At 42.8% G+C, this 12157-nt stretch overlaps 1 protein-coding gene across 2 annotated transcripts in view; it reads left to right on the top strand.

The window, feature by feature from the left end:
* Nucleotides 1-12157, top strand: part of ATP8A2 (ATPase phospholipid transporting 8A2) — a 591777-nt gene that overhangs the window by 563008 nt on the left and 16612 nt on the right. For both annotated transcript variants that reach the window (XM_030562288.1, XM_030562284.1), the window contains exon 36: nucleotides 11431-11522. In XM_030562288.1, the coding sequence (XP_030418148.1) occupies nucleotides 11431-11522 (92 nt within the window). The remainder of the gene's footprint in view (nucleotides 1-11430; nucleotides 11523-12157) is intronic.

Genomic DNA, 12157 nt, shown 5'->3' with positions numbered 1-12157 from the left:
ACAGGGAGAAGGGGAAGGAATCCTCCCTCCAGGCTGCACAGCAGGAGAACTGCTCTATGACAACAGCTCCAGTCTAATGGCTTGAGCAGTGTCTTTGGCCTGAGTTCCTCCTTTGCCCACTCCCAGGGGAGAGGGAGGAGAATTTGCATCCTATATGTTTTATTATGACATTCATTAGTAACAAAGAGTATGTCTACACTGCGAAGTTGTCGACAAAACTTTTGTCTTTCACGGGTACTTTAAAAAGTGCCCCCCGCAAAAGACAAAAGTTTTGCCAATGCAAGTGGCAGTGTGAACACAGCTTTGTCGACAGCAGCACTCTCCTTCCAAGAAAGCTAACGCCGCTCACGGGATGAAAGTATTTTGTTGGCAAAAGTGCAGACAAAATACCGACAGAGAGCATTCACACACGCTGACTTTTAGCAACACAGCCTTGTCGCTAAAAGCTGTGTGGTGTAGACAAGCCCAAAGAGCACTATTTCAAGCGTTGCATTTAACAAGGGAAGGCTACACGGAAAATACTCCATACCCAGTAGAGAGACAAGGTGCGTGACGTAATATCTTTTAGTGAGCTAACTTCTATTGATGAGAAAGACAAGCTTTCAACCCACCTTGTATCTCTCATATCCTGAGCCCCACATGGCTACAACTACACTGTATACATGCCCAGTAGGCTGTCACCAAATACTCAATCAAACCAGATTTTTTTTTCAAACCAAGCAAATGCCGTAGCCTGCGCTGAGAACTATGCCCAGACACTCAGCCATTTTAACAGCTGGCCTTCAAAAAAAAATCTGGTAAAAGAGGTTGTTGGAGGGAGTTGTGGGAGGGGGGGTGAGTAGCAGGGCCGGCTCCAGGAGCCCCCAGAGGAAGCACGTGCCTGGGCCGGCACATGCTGAGGGACGGCATTCTATCCATTCTTGGGGTGGCACAGTCCGGGCAGCTTTTTTTTTTTTTTTTGCTTCAGCAGTTCAGGCAGTAGTTTTTGCTTGGGGCGGCAAAAGTGGTAGAGCTGGTCTTAGTGAGTAGTTAACAAGAAAAGTATATTTCTTACCCTTACCAAAGTTAAAAATGATTGAATGGATCTTGTTCATACTTTCCAATAACAAATCACCTTTGGGCAGAGACCAAGCATGGAAAATTTCAACCTCAAAGGTGACAGTGTCCGAAACGTAGGAGTGTGTAGGAAAAGCATGTTATAATTGGAACTGTATTGCAGCCTTATCTATAGAGGATACCACGGTAAGTGCAAAGTGATGCACTTAGGGAGAAGAAGTAAACGGCGGCACTGATACTAAAGTGAGGATGGTTGGAAAGCAATAAATCACTCTTCATTTCCTGCTTTTCAAAGGCTTAAGTTTAGCTCAAGCAGCATGGAGCAATCTTAACTCTGTGTTGGTGACATTTTGGGACCATTAATAGTAATGCACACGTGCACACCTACACACACACGAATGAGTAGATAAAATATTTGAAGCACTTTGAAATGAAAGGTGCTATGACTGTCTCAGGCCTATTGTTTTGTTTGTATCTGTGCTGTCTGTTTCTTTTTCCTAGGTGGGTAGCTTACATTTATTATTGCAGGTGCTTGGTAGTACCCTTTATAGTTAAGGTTACAATACAATTCAATTTATAACAACCTGCAAAACGAAGGATGATCCAAGTGGTCTTTACAGGGCCATGAGTAGGAAAGTGTTATCTTCAGCAAGATAAAAAACAAACAAAAAAAAAGGACCCCAACCCTAAAAATCACTTCTACCTATGCAGCCTTGCTGACTTTCCTGAGTGTGGTTGCCTGGGTAGAAAAAAGAGAAGAATTTGGCCCCAAATATCCATATAATACTGTTTCTGTGTAAACTGTTATGTACAATGTAAAAGGAACTGCCAAGCATTTGAAATACAGTAAAACAAAGGCCTCCTGCTCCCAAGCTATTTCATAACATTTGCATTGCTACTGCAACACCTGCATGTATGTTGTGTGATATTCTGAACCTTCCTAACATCTGATGAGGATAAACAGATGGTAGAGCTATGTGGGAGCTGAGCTGACGCAGGCGTCATATGTTTAACCTGTAAAAACCTAACTGCTACACTGACACATAGAAAGAGGGAGAGGACAACAATGCAATCGATTGTTAAACTCAGACTCTTCGGCTACTGATACGTCTTTGTTTTGTGTTTAAAATAACTAGTCATTCTATTCTCAGAGAATTTTGAAAAATCTACTAGAATTGTAAAAAAAGAAAAAATGCCCAGCTGCTGGTTCACTCGCCTACTGATCTAGGGCAATGCTATGCACTTCTCTGCACTATCCAATTATACTTTGTGCCCCAGCCATAATCTGGTGCCTAGTGTTTATTGATGGTTCATTGCATATTTACAGGAAGAAACAGAAAGTACTTGTCTAGTTTTTATTTCAGTCTCCCTACTTGAGTGACATATTGATTATGTGGCTAGAGGCTGACTTTGCAAAGAAAAGGCTAAAGATTTCGATTATACACTTCAGATATTGATATCAAACACCCCTGCCATAAATGACTTCCTCAAGAACCTCTCTGGAGATCTCCGCTGATTACATAGCGGCTTCATTATCAGTAAAGTCTGTTTGCTTTTAAAATTAAAAAGACCTCCTACCCAGATTGATCTCACAGAATAAAACATTCCATCAACCTGATGTCAGATAACCAAAAATAACACCTCCCCTTCATGAACTGCGACTGAGAGACAAACCAACATAACCTCCTGGCTATTTGTGCGTATCATCGTGACATGTAAGGGTCATTGTTTTTCTTGACATGCCAAAAACCCAGCTGATCAGTACTCAAATACCCACTCATCTATTCACTGAGAGTGAAATTCACACCTGTACAGGGCTCTCTCATAAATGGGCACAGTTTACGGCTCCTCTTGAGATCCGTGTTGTGGGCTTACATGGGACTTAAGTAATTCACAGGATCTTGGTGAGTCCTCAGTACCAGGGTAAATTTCACCTTAAAGTAATTTCACAGAATTTGCTTAATCTAACTAGGTTCTCAGTCCGTGATCCAACCAATAGTTTAGCCTGGATTTTGCTGTTTCTATGTTGACATCAGTTCTGTTGCTGAAAATAACATTTCAATACACTGTTAAGGAGAAAAGAGCAAAGCCTCGTGTTGAAGAGGCTCAGGTTTTTCTTCCAGCTTTGGTCATCTCTAACAGTCACTACACCATTTACATGTAGATAATTGTTTTTCATAGGTCCCTTTGCTCCCCTGAATCAGCCCATTTTCTAACAGTAATTTCTACTAAAGGTTAATCAGAGGATTATACATAGTGAATTTTACAACAGCATGACCATGGCACATGGGTTTAGTTAATAGAGTCCTACCCAGCTATTTGAGTGTACCAATTATTTTGGAGGATTCTTTCACTTCTTTACCACACTCATCCTCTCCCTCCCCCCCCCTCCACCCTAAGAGCTATATAAGATTTTTCTATGTCATCCAGCACCAGCATAGTATCTAAGCACTTATGGTGTCCTGGTCACTGTTGGATCATATCCCCAATCCAGAGCACATCAATATGGCTTCCTAACTGGCCATAGGAGACTGATTCACAGGAGGACCCCTCCCCCATGTAGCCCTGAGGTCTGAGCAGGGCTGGCTCCAGGGGTTATGCCACCCCAAGCAGCCAAAAAAAAAGCCACGATCGTAATCTGCGGCAATTCAACGGGAGGTCCTTCTCTCCGAGCAGGAGTGAGGGACCCTCCGCCGAATTGCCGCCAAATACCTGAAAGTGCTTCCCAACTCCGGAGTGGCCACCCCAAGCACCTGCTTGATAAGCTGGTGCCTGGAGCCGGCCCTGTGTCTGAGTGCATTCCCTCTACACTATCACTAGGCCACAAATGCCAATTTAATTTGCTTTCCTTTTAATAAAGATTTTTTAAAATTGTTGATTTTTAAAAAAACCTGTATTATGTGAGTTCCCGAAAGGGGAAAAGCTAAGATGGAGCTATGCAATAGCAAGAGAAGGCTGAAGAAAAGGGGCATGAGGTGACTTCAGAATGAGTAGAATGGAAAGGAGGGTTCTTAGGTTTAAAAATCATGCAATCCACAGCAAAAGTTCTTAGCAACAGAAATGTTGAGGTACTTTTTAAATTATTTCTGAACTTTAGATAAGCTGCAAAGGGAAACTATCGGACTCACAACAAAGTCTTTAATTAGCTGAAGTTAAGGGGATTTGATTCTCCTCTCACACCTGCTTTGCACTGGTGTACCACCACTGGCTTCAGAGGCGTTATTTCTGAGTGAGCCGAGGAAGAGACCTCAGACAAAGAGATATGTAACAAGATGTGTCACAAGCAGAAAGCAACATATTAAATCAGGGCCCACTTACTAGTCCCTTTAAAGGGGGCAGAATTTCAGCTTGAACTATGAAGTTTTTCTGGTTTATATCACAGCTTTCCCATGATTTAAATGTTGCTACTGCACTGAATTGAAGAAATTGTGTTGCTGCACCTGCAGATAGAAGGGTAATGGGATTCATAGTTATTCAAGTCACAGAAAAAACAGCTGTGCATTTTTCTGTCCTGTTGGCTCAAACTTCTGTGTGTAATCCTCTATATTTTATAACATTTAGGAGTCTGTGGGCCATACGTTAGCCTTGTATTTACTACGAATTCAGAGAGTAGAGTGCTAGCAGCCAGAATATACACACACATTTTTTATTTTTTTCAATCTGTTTGCAGATTTTATGGCTGTGTCAAGGCTTTAATTACAAATATTACATTTCTTCCTGCAGGATACTGCAGGGGCAGGAAAAAAACAAACCGTCTCATATATTTGTGTTTGAATTGGACTAAACATTTTAAATAATCCAAACACATTAGTTTAAGAAAAAATCCTAAATCATCTTATCCATTATAAATAACCTGCCTATATTCTGCAGCTCTGCTCGTGAATCACCACTGAGATTCTGATGCAGTTCTGAAAAAAAAATTTAACCCAGCCAGTGCGTGTATTTTCCAGGGAGACTCTGTTTTAAGTGAGACATCTGCAGCCACTTTAACCTTCACTTCTTTGTGAGCTCTGCTTTTGCCACCAACCAATTAGTGAACTCTGGAGGACTTTCTGGGTCAAGCTATACCAAGTACCTCAAATCCTCATTAACGCTAATTAGTGCTCAGTAGGTTAATTGGTGGTGAAGCTCATCTTTTTTTAATTACTCAAACAAATGAGCCAGCGGGACCTTGTGGTCAGCTGTGAATTATTCTGTTTGTTTTGATGCTCCTCATTTGAATGTGTAAAGCCAGATGTTTGTTGCCCATACTTAGGGCCTGTTTGCTTTTGTTGGAGGGGAAAAAGGACAAAAACCACTTTTTTTTAACACAGTTAATAAGCATCTTAGCTGACATCTTAGAACAATTAAGACCCAGGATGCAAAAGTGACTTTGTGCATGGGATAGAAAACGTCATTTGAAATGATAATGTATCACCTTAAGATGTCCCTTCAGTTCCTTATCAGATTTAACAAACAAGAGCAATGTTATTGATATAGTCCAAAAAGAATCATACACAATGGGGCCAAGAACCAATCCCTGAAGAACCCCTTGTTTTAAATGTCTTGTTTTAAACGATTCATTTTGTACCACTTCCTTGTAAGACTGTTCCAGAATCTTCAGCTTCAATCTAAGGGCTTTTTACTTAGTATTCATCCTAAATTATCATTGCTTTGGTTTTACTTCATAACTCTTTTGTATCACTTTAAGCAGTTTTTCTACACCTTTTGTACTTATACCCTTCACATAGTTGTAAACAATTATTATATCTCTACCCCCTCAACTCTCACAGAGTCATTGTTTAAACAATCAGCACATTGATCTGTCCAGTCCCTTCTAACCCTATGATTCTATAATTCATTCTTTTAATTCTTCCTCATTAATCTGCCCTTCTGGCCCCCGTAAGAACATTCTCTCCATTACCTCCAGTTTGGTAACATCGTCCTGTTATTGAGGTGCTCAGAGCTGTATGAAGTATTCCCGGTGTGGTCTCACCAGATACTTTTATAGACCTGTCATCTCTCTGTCCCCAATGCACTTTCTGTTGCAGTCTGTAGCCCAGTCTTGCATACGTTCCATGTTGGTCAATTCACACACCTGCACAGAGTCTCACTGAAAGCAGAAGCAGTATTTAGAGCCACAAACCCACAGTTGTGACCTCAGCAACCTCAGCAAATGTTCAGTGATGACGGGCATGCACAAGTTAAGTGTGTGGCACAGTGCATGTCTCTGGGACAGGCATGAGGCTGTGGTGAAAGTTTTATGCTATGGTGTGAGGGATATTAAAAAGGTGTGTGTGTTTTCTTTATCTGTGGAGACAGAAAGAAATTTCCTGTGGAGATGTAGTGTCTTTCAATAGCAGTATGGGCACTAGAGTAAAGAGGTGTCTCTTAACTTGGCATTTCCTTTCTTGTAAGGGTTTGTGTCAGGTGATGTCGCACTTAAGCAGCCTTACCTTATTTTAAATGAAGTTTTTGGTTTTGGTTATTAGATACCATAACCAAGTACATTCCTCTCAAAATAGCTTTCTGGTAATTAGATCGGAATGTAGAAGTGCATGATTCAGTACTTGACTGGGCCTGATCCAAAGCCCATGTAAGTTAGTAGATGGTTCCCTGGACCTCACTAGCCCTTTAATACCAAGATGTACTCAGTGAGTTAGCCAACGCAAGCCCAGGGTGAGCTTTTAGTAAGCATATGTTGAAGTCCCACAGCAGGAAGAAATGGGAAGCAGTGCAAGAAAGCTTTTATTCTGCTGCTCCTGACACACCTAGACTCTGGTGCCCGCACCTATAAGAAAGGAGAGGCTGAGAAGCAGCAGGTATTTGTATAAACACATATTCTTGATTATATTCCAATCCTCACCCACCATATGTCACTTGTCTTTTTTAAAATGTAGACTCCTTAAGCAGGAACTGGCTCTTCCTATGTCTATATACAGCACCTAACACAATGGGACCCTGATCCTGCCTGGGGCCCTTGAGTGTTACACTAATATAACTAACAATTAATACTCTGGGAATTGTTTTTCAAGCTTTGGAAGCTTTTCCAAAATGATGCAAACCAAAGCTCTTTCAAGTAGCATTTTAAAAAACCAATACAAACCTCTGAGCATGCTTTAGAGAAGATTCTGTGTCAGAAATAATTAAATATATTTCTGCAGCCAAAGGGTTTCCAAACTATGGGACTTTCTACAACATTGGAACCTGAACAGAAACAGACCAGGATCCTGCATGGTGTAGCCACCTTCCCTTGGATAACAAGTGCCAGTTTCCTAGGTTTGTGGGAATCTATGGATCTAAGTTGGACAGTCCAGAATGATTCCTAGACCCACATGGTTTGAAAACACCATTCATACTGTCTTGTGTCTCTGTCCTGGGTGTCCTGGCATACTTTGTTAGGATTATCTCTTTCTTTTTTCCTTATATTTGTTTCCTGGAGATGAAAGAGAATTTATAAAGGTTTCCACTTTCTGAAACCAAAATAATAAACTGGAAGGTGCTGTGGCTTGATAACTGCACTTGGGAACAGGCAGGTTTATTCCATACAGGTATATGATTCATCTGTCTTTATCTGTAGGTCAGTGGGAATTCTTTGGAAGTGACAACAAAGTAATTTGGCCATTTCAAAAAGATATAAGAAAACATTTTTATTCAAATAAAGGGCAATGCAGAAAGTATTTTGCCTCATGCCAGCTTTGCTCAGTGGTTGCTATACTTGATAATAGTGAGGCTCTGATAGAGACTTAGAAAACCCATAGTTTAAATACATCTGAAGTGTGATCAGTAGGAAAAACTAAATAAGAACATAACAGCCATACTGGGTCAGACCAATCAGCTAGCCCAGTATCCTGTCTTCCGACAGTGGCCAATGCCAGGTGCTTCAGAGACAATGAACAGAACAGATAATCATCAAGTGATCCATCCTCTCTTGTCCACTCCCAGCTTCTGGCAGTCAGACACTGGGGACACCCAGAGTATGGGGTGGTGTCCCTGACCATCTTGGCTAATTGATGACCCTGTCCTCCATGAACTTTGCTAATTCTTTTTTGAACCTTGTAATAGTTTTGACCTTCACAACATCCTCTAGCAATGAGTTGCAGGGCTTGACTGTGCATTGTGTGACAAAGTACTTCACACAGTGCACTTCTCAGGGGAACTGTAATGTCAAGGGTTTCTGTCAGTCCCAAGAGTTCCCCCTATATTTCCTCTTTTTCCTCTTTGCCTCCTCCCTCCAAAGCCTCACGATGCTGGAACTTTCCGCCCGACAGAAAATGGCTGGAGGTGCCTGACTTTTTGGCCCATTGCCAAAGCTCCGTTCATCTGCCAGAGGGAGACACCAGTGAGGGAGCCACTTGGCTCACTTTTCCTACAGAGGCTGAGCATCCTGCCTCTAGCATTCTCCATTCCTTCCTCCTCGATAAAAGAAACTGAGATCAAGGATATATCTGAGGGGTGTGCAAACTTTTTGGCCCTAGGGCCACATTGGGGTTGCACAACTGTATGGAGGGTTGGGTAGGGAAGGCTGTGCCTCCCCAAGCAGCCTGCCCCCTTCCCCCTATCTGCCCCTCCCACTTCCTGCCCCCCCTCAGAACTTCCAACCCATTCACCCCCACCTGCTCCTTGTCCCCGACCGCCTCCTCCCGGGACCCCTGACCCCTATCCTCACTCCTGCCCCCTGATGGCCCCCCCAGGACTCCCACCCCCTATCCAATCACCCTCTGCTCCTCTTCCCCTGACCACCTCCTCCCAGGACCCACTGTCCCTAACTGCCCCTGGGATCCCACCTCCTTATCCACCCCCCGCTGTTCCCTGTCCCCTGACTGCCCTCTCAACCCCTATCCACATCCCCACCCTCTGAGAAGCCCCCCCAGGACTCCCACTCCCAACCCTCCCTGTTCCCTGTCCCCTGACTGCCCCCCCCAGATCCTCCACCCTATCCAACTGCTCCCTCCTCCCTGACTGCCCCCCAGAATCCCTTGCTTCCTTACTCAACCCCCTCCCAGCAGCAGGAGTTTGCAGCCGCAACATCTGGCCAGAGCCAGCTGCACTCCCTACGCAGCCCAGCGGGAGCAGCAGGCCAGAGTGCAGCCTGTGCAGCAATGTGGCTGCAGGGGAGGGGCTGGGGACTAGGCTCCCTGGCTGGGAGCTTGGGCTGGGCAGGACGGTCCTGTGGGCCGTAGTTTGCCCACGTCTGATATATCTTCATTACCCGCTGGATCAGTGGGCAGCGATCAATCCAGTGGGAATCAATTTATCGCGTCTAATCTAGATGAGATAAATTGACTCCCAAGCGCTCTCCCGTCGACCCCTGTACCCCAGCTCAGTGAGAGGCGCAGGCAGAGTGGACAGGGGGAGCAGCAGCAGTTGACTCACCGCAGTGAAGACACCATGGTAAGTTGGTCTAAGTACCTCAACTTCAACTACGTTATTCGCGTAGCTGAAGTTGCATAATTTAGATCTATTCCTTCCTCCCTGCCCCCCTCCCCCCCCAGTGTAGACCAGGGCTAAGACTAATAGTCAAACGCTGCACAGACTTCTGTTCTTGGAGACAAATCTTGCCTCCTCCTTTGTGGATTTAGGGGACTGCCTTGTAGTGCATCGTGTAGTTTCACTGTGCAAGAGGAGGACTCTGAGGTTCTGAGTAGTGGGGTCTGAGCCCTCTTTGCACTGATAAGGATTTAGGAAAGGATCCAGTGGCTTTTTGACCCCCACTTCACATGACTGGAACAGTTGCCACAAAGTAACTTCAGGTGATTATTTCCTTTGTCCTCCATGGATGTCCCACTGTTCAGTCTGCTGTGAGAGGATTTGACCTTTGAGATGAATCTAATGAAATTTTAGGTGGCATGAAAGCCCACAAAGAGGCATTGGACATTACGGACATTTCAGAAATTCTGACTGGCGTCTTCTTATTTAAAACAGTTAACTGTTTCAGTGAGAGAGAGTGGCCTGTTAAAACGGCAATCGACTTGTCTACAGCAATAGCAGCAGTGCCCCTTGGAGTCCAAATTTCACATACTTCATGGATGTGAAATCCTAAGTGTCAGCAAGAAAATATATCTAGGTCCTCACTCCAGATATGTTTGCACAGTTATATGTGGCCTGATTCTCATCTCAGTGTAACTAGTGTCAGTCCCTGAAGTCAGTGAAGGTTGAGAAAAAGGGAGTGAGAAGAGAATCAGGCCCTGAATTCTGAAAATTCAGCATAAAGCTGGAATGAATGAGACCATGCCAATGGAGTCCTGTTAACAAAAATGTGTCTGATTCTCTGTTCACTGGCACTAGTGTAAATCAGGAATAACTTTACAAACAGGACCATTACATGAGTGTGAGAGAAAAAACAGGGCCCCAATCATTTTGAACTAAAATAGATTATGTATATATACATATAATTTCATAATAAGAACACTATGTAATGATGTGTAGGCCTATCATTAAGGCCCCCGTCCAGCAAAACACATAAACATTCATAATATTAAATTTATAAAAAATCCCACTGATGTCAATGAGACATGCTTACGTGCACATGCTTTTGTGCTCTTCGGGATCAGGGCCACAGGGTCAGTATTATCCTTTTATTCTGTGCATAAAACTAACACTGAAATAATAGTTTTGTGCAAATATCCATGGCAGATAGTAGCTATTGATTCTCATGTATAGCTTTCTAGAGATTCATTATAGCTATTCCCTTGTCTCTGTCTCCTTTGGTTGGTCAGTGTGTTTGTTTTTCTCCTCTAGTTTGTATTTGCATGTGGTAAAAACTGAATAACTTCTAAAAAGCTAATTTTAGTTCCACACAGGACTAGGAATTAAATTGTGGAAACTGAAGGTTTTTGTTGTTCTTCTTTTTTTATCAAAAACTGGAGATAATTTGTACTTTCCATTGAGGAAAAAAAAAACTGAGCTGTATTCATGAAAGAATTATGGTGGGTTTCTTCTCTGGTTGTTTCAAGCCATGCTGCAGGTGTGATAGAAGCCTTTACCGTACACTAAGTAAAAACACATTGCTCCTTCTCTCTAAGGCAGTTTTTGGGAGCCCAAAATCAGGCATGAGCTACAAAGGAAGTTTTTATTACATACTTCAATTAAGATGGGATGCCAAGTTCAGTACAGTTATGTCCAAGACCAAGATATCAGGCACCCAGATGCCACAATAATAGTCATCTCAGATAAAGACAGCGTAGATGTACACGTATACCACTATGCCTTAAAAAGAAGGAGTCCTGTCATCATAGATCCCTGATGGTGGTGTCCATTGTAAAGAAAGTTAAAAGAATTGTTTTTTACACACTGTAACTGTTTTATTTAAAAAGCAAAAGTACTTAGTTAAATACACTCAAGATGCAGTGGAATTATCTAGGGACTCACTGTGTATATTTGTTTTTTTTCCAGCTTGAACGAACGTGATCATTTGTTAAAAAGGCTCGGCAGAAAAACTCCTCCGAGCCTTTTCCGAGCTCATTCTGTCCAGCAAGGTGTATCACGTAAGTAACTGATCAGATGTGTCTCTCTCAGTAGTCAGTCCCAGATGAATGAAGGAGAAGATGATTATTTTTTAAATTAAATTGTAGGTAGAGATAATCTGGTACAGAGGCTGAGCTGCCAACCAAAAGTCAGAAATTTGGAAGGGGAATTAGTGTATTTGGCCCCAGGCTTGTAGAACTTGCATATAGATAATTCCCTAGGACCCAATCAAGTGGCCCAATGACAAAATCCCAGTGCAGAAATTCCATAACTTTAAAATCCTGATATTCTCATGATCTCGTAAAATTTGACAGGCCAAAAAAAATTAAAAAAAAAAGTTGAAATAGAGCTCTGCTTTAAATGGTGGCTGTGTTTTCAAATGATAGCTATTAACTATGGTTTTAAAAGTACAGAAATAGCTCTGTGGTGCCAGTTGAGAAAAGTTCTAAATGTTTTTAATAAGCAGGTGGAGGTCCCTGTAGCTGCCATTTGTGTATTCCTCTTCTTGGCCTCTTCTGGGGAAGTGAAGGGCAACCCTAGACCTGCCTGTTGCTGCTAGAGGAAAGAAACAGTATCTCTCTCACTGCATCCGAGCTCACCGGTTTATCCTACTGCATAGGTCCATGAGACAGGCCCAGTGTCTTTGGCACCTCTA

The sequence above is a fragment of the Gopherus evgoodei genome, chromosome 1 (genome assembly GCF_007399415.2).
Source record: "Gopherus evgoodei ecotype Sinaloan lineage chromosome 1, rGopEvg1_v1.p, whole genome shotgun sequence".
NCBI classification, from domain to species: Eukaryota; Metazoa; Chordata; order Testudines; family Testudinidae; genus Gopherus; species Gopherus evgoodei.
Note: the sequence above shows the minus strand (reverse complement) of the source record. Positions and strands in the feature narration are given on the sequence as shown.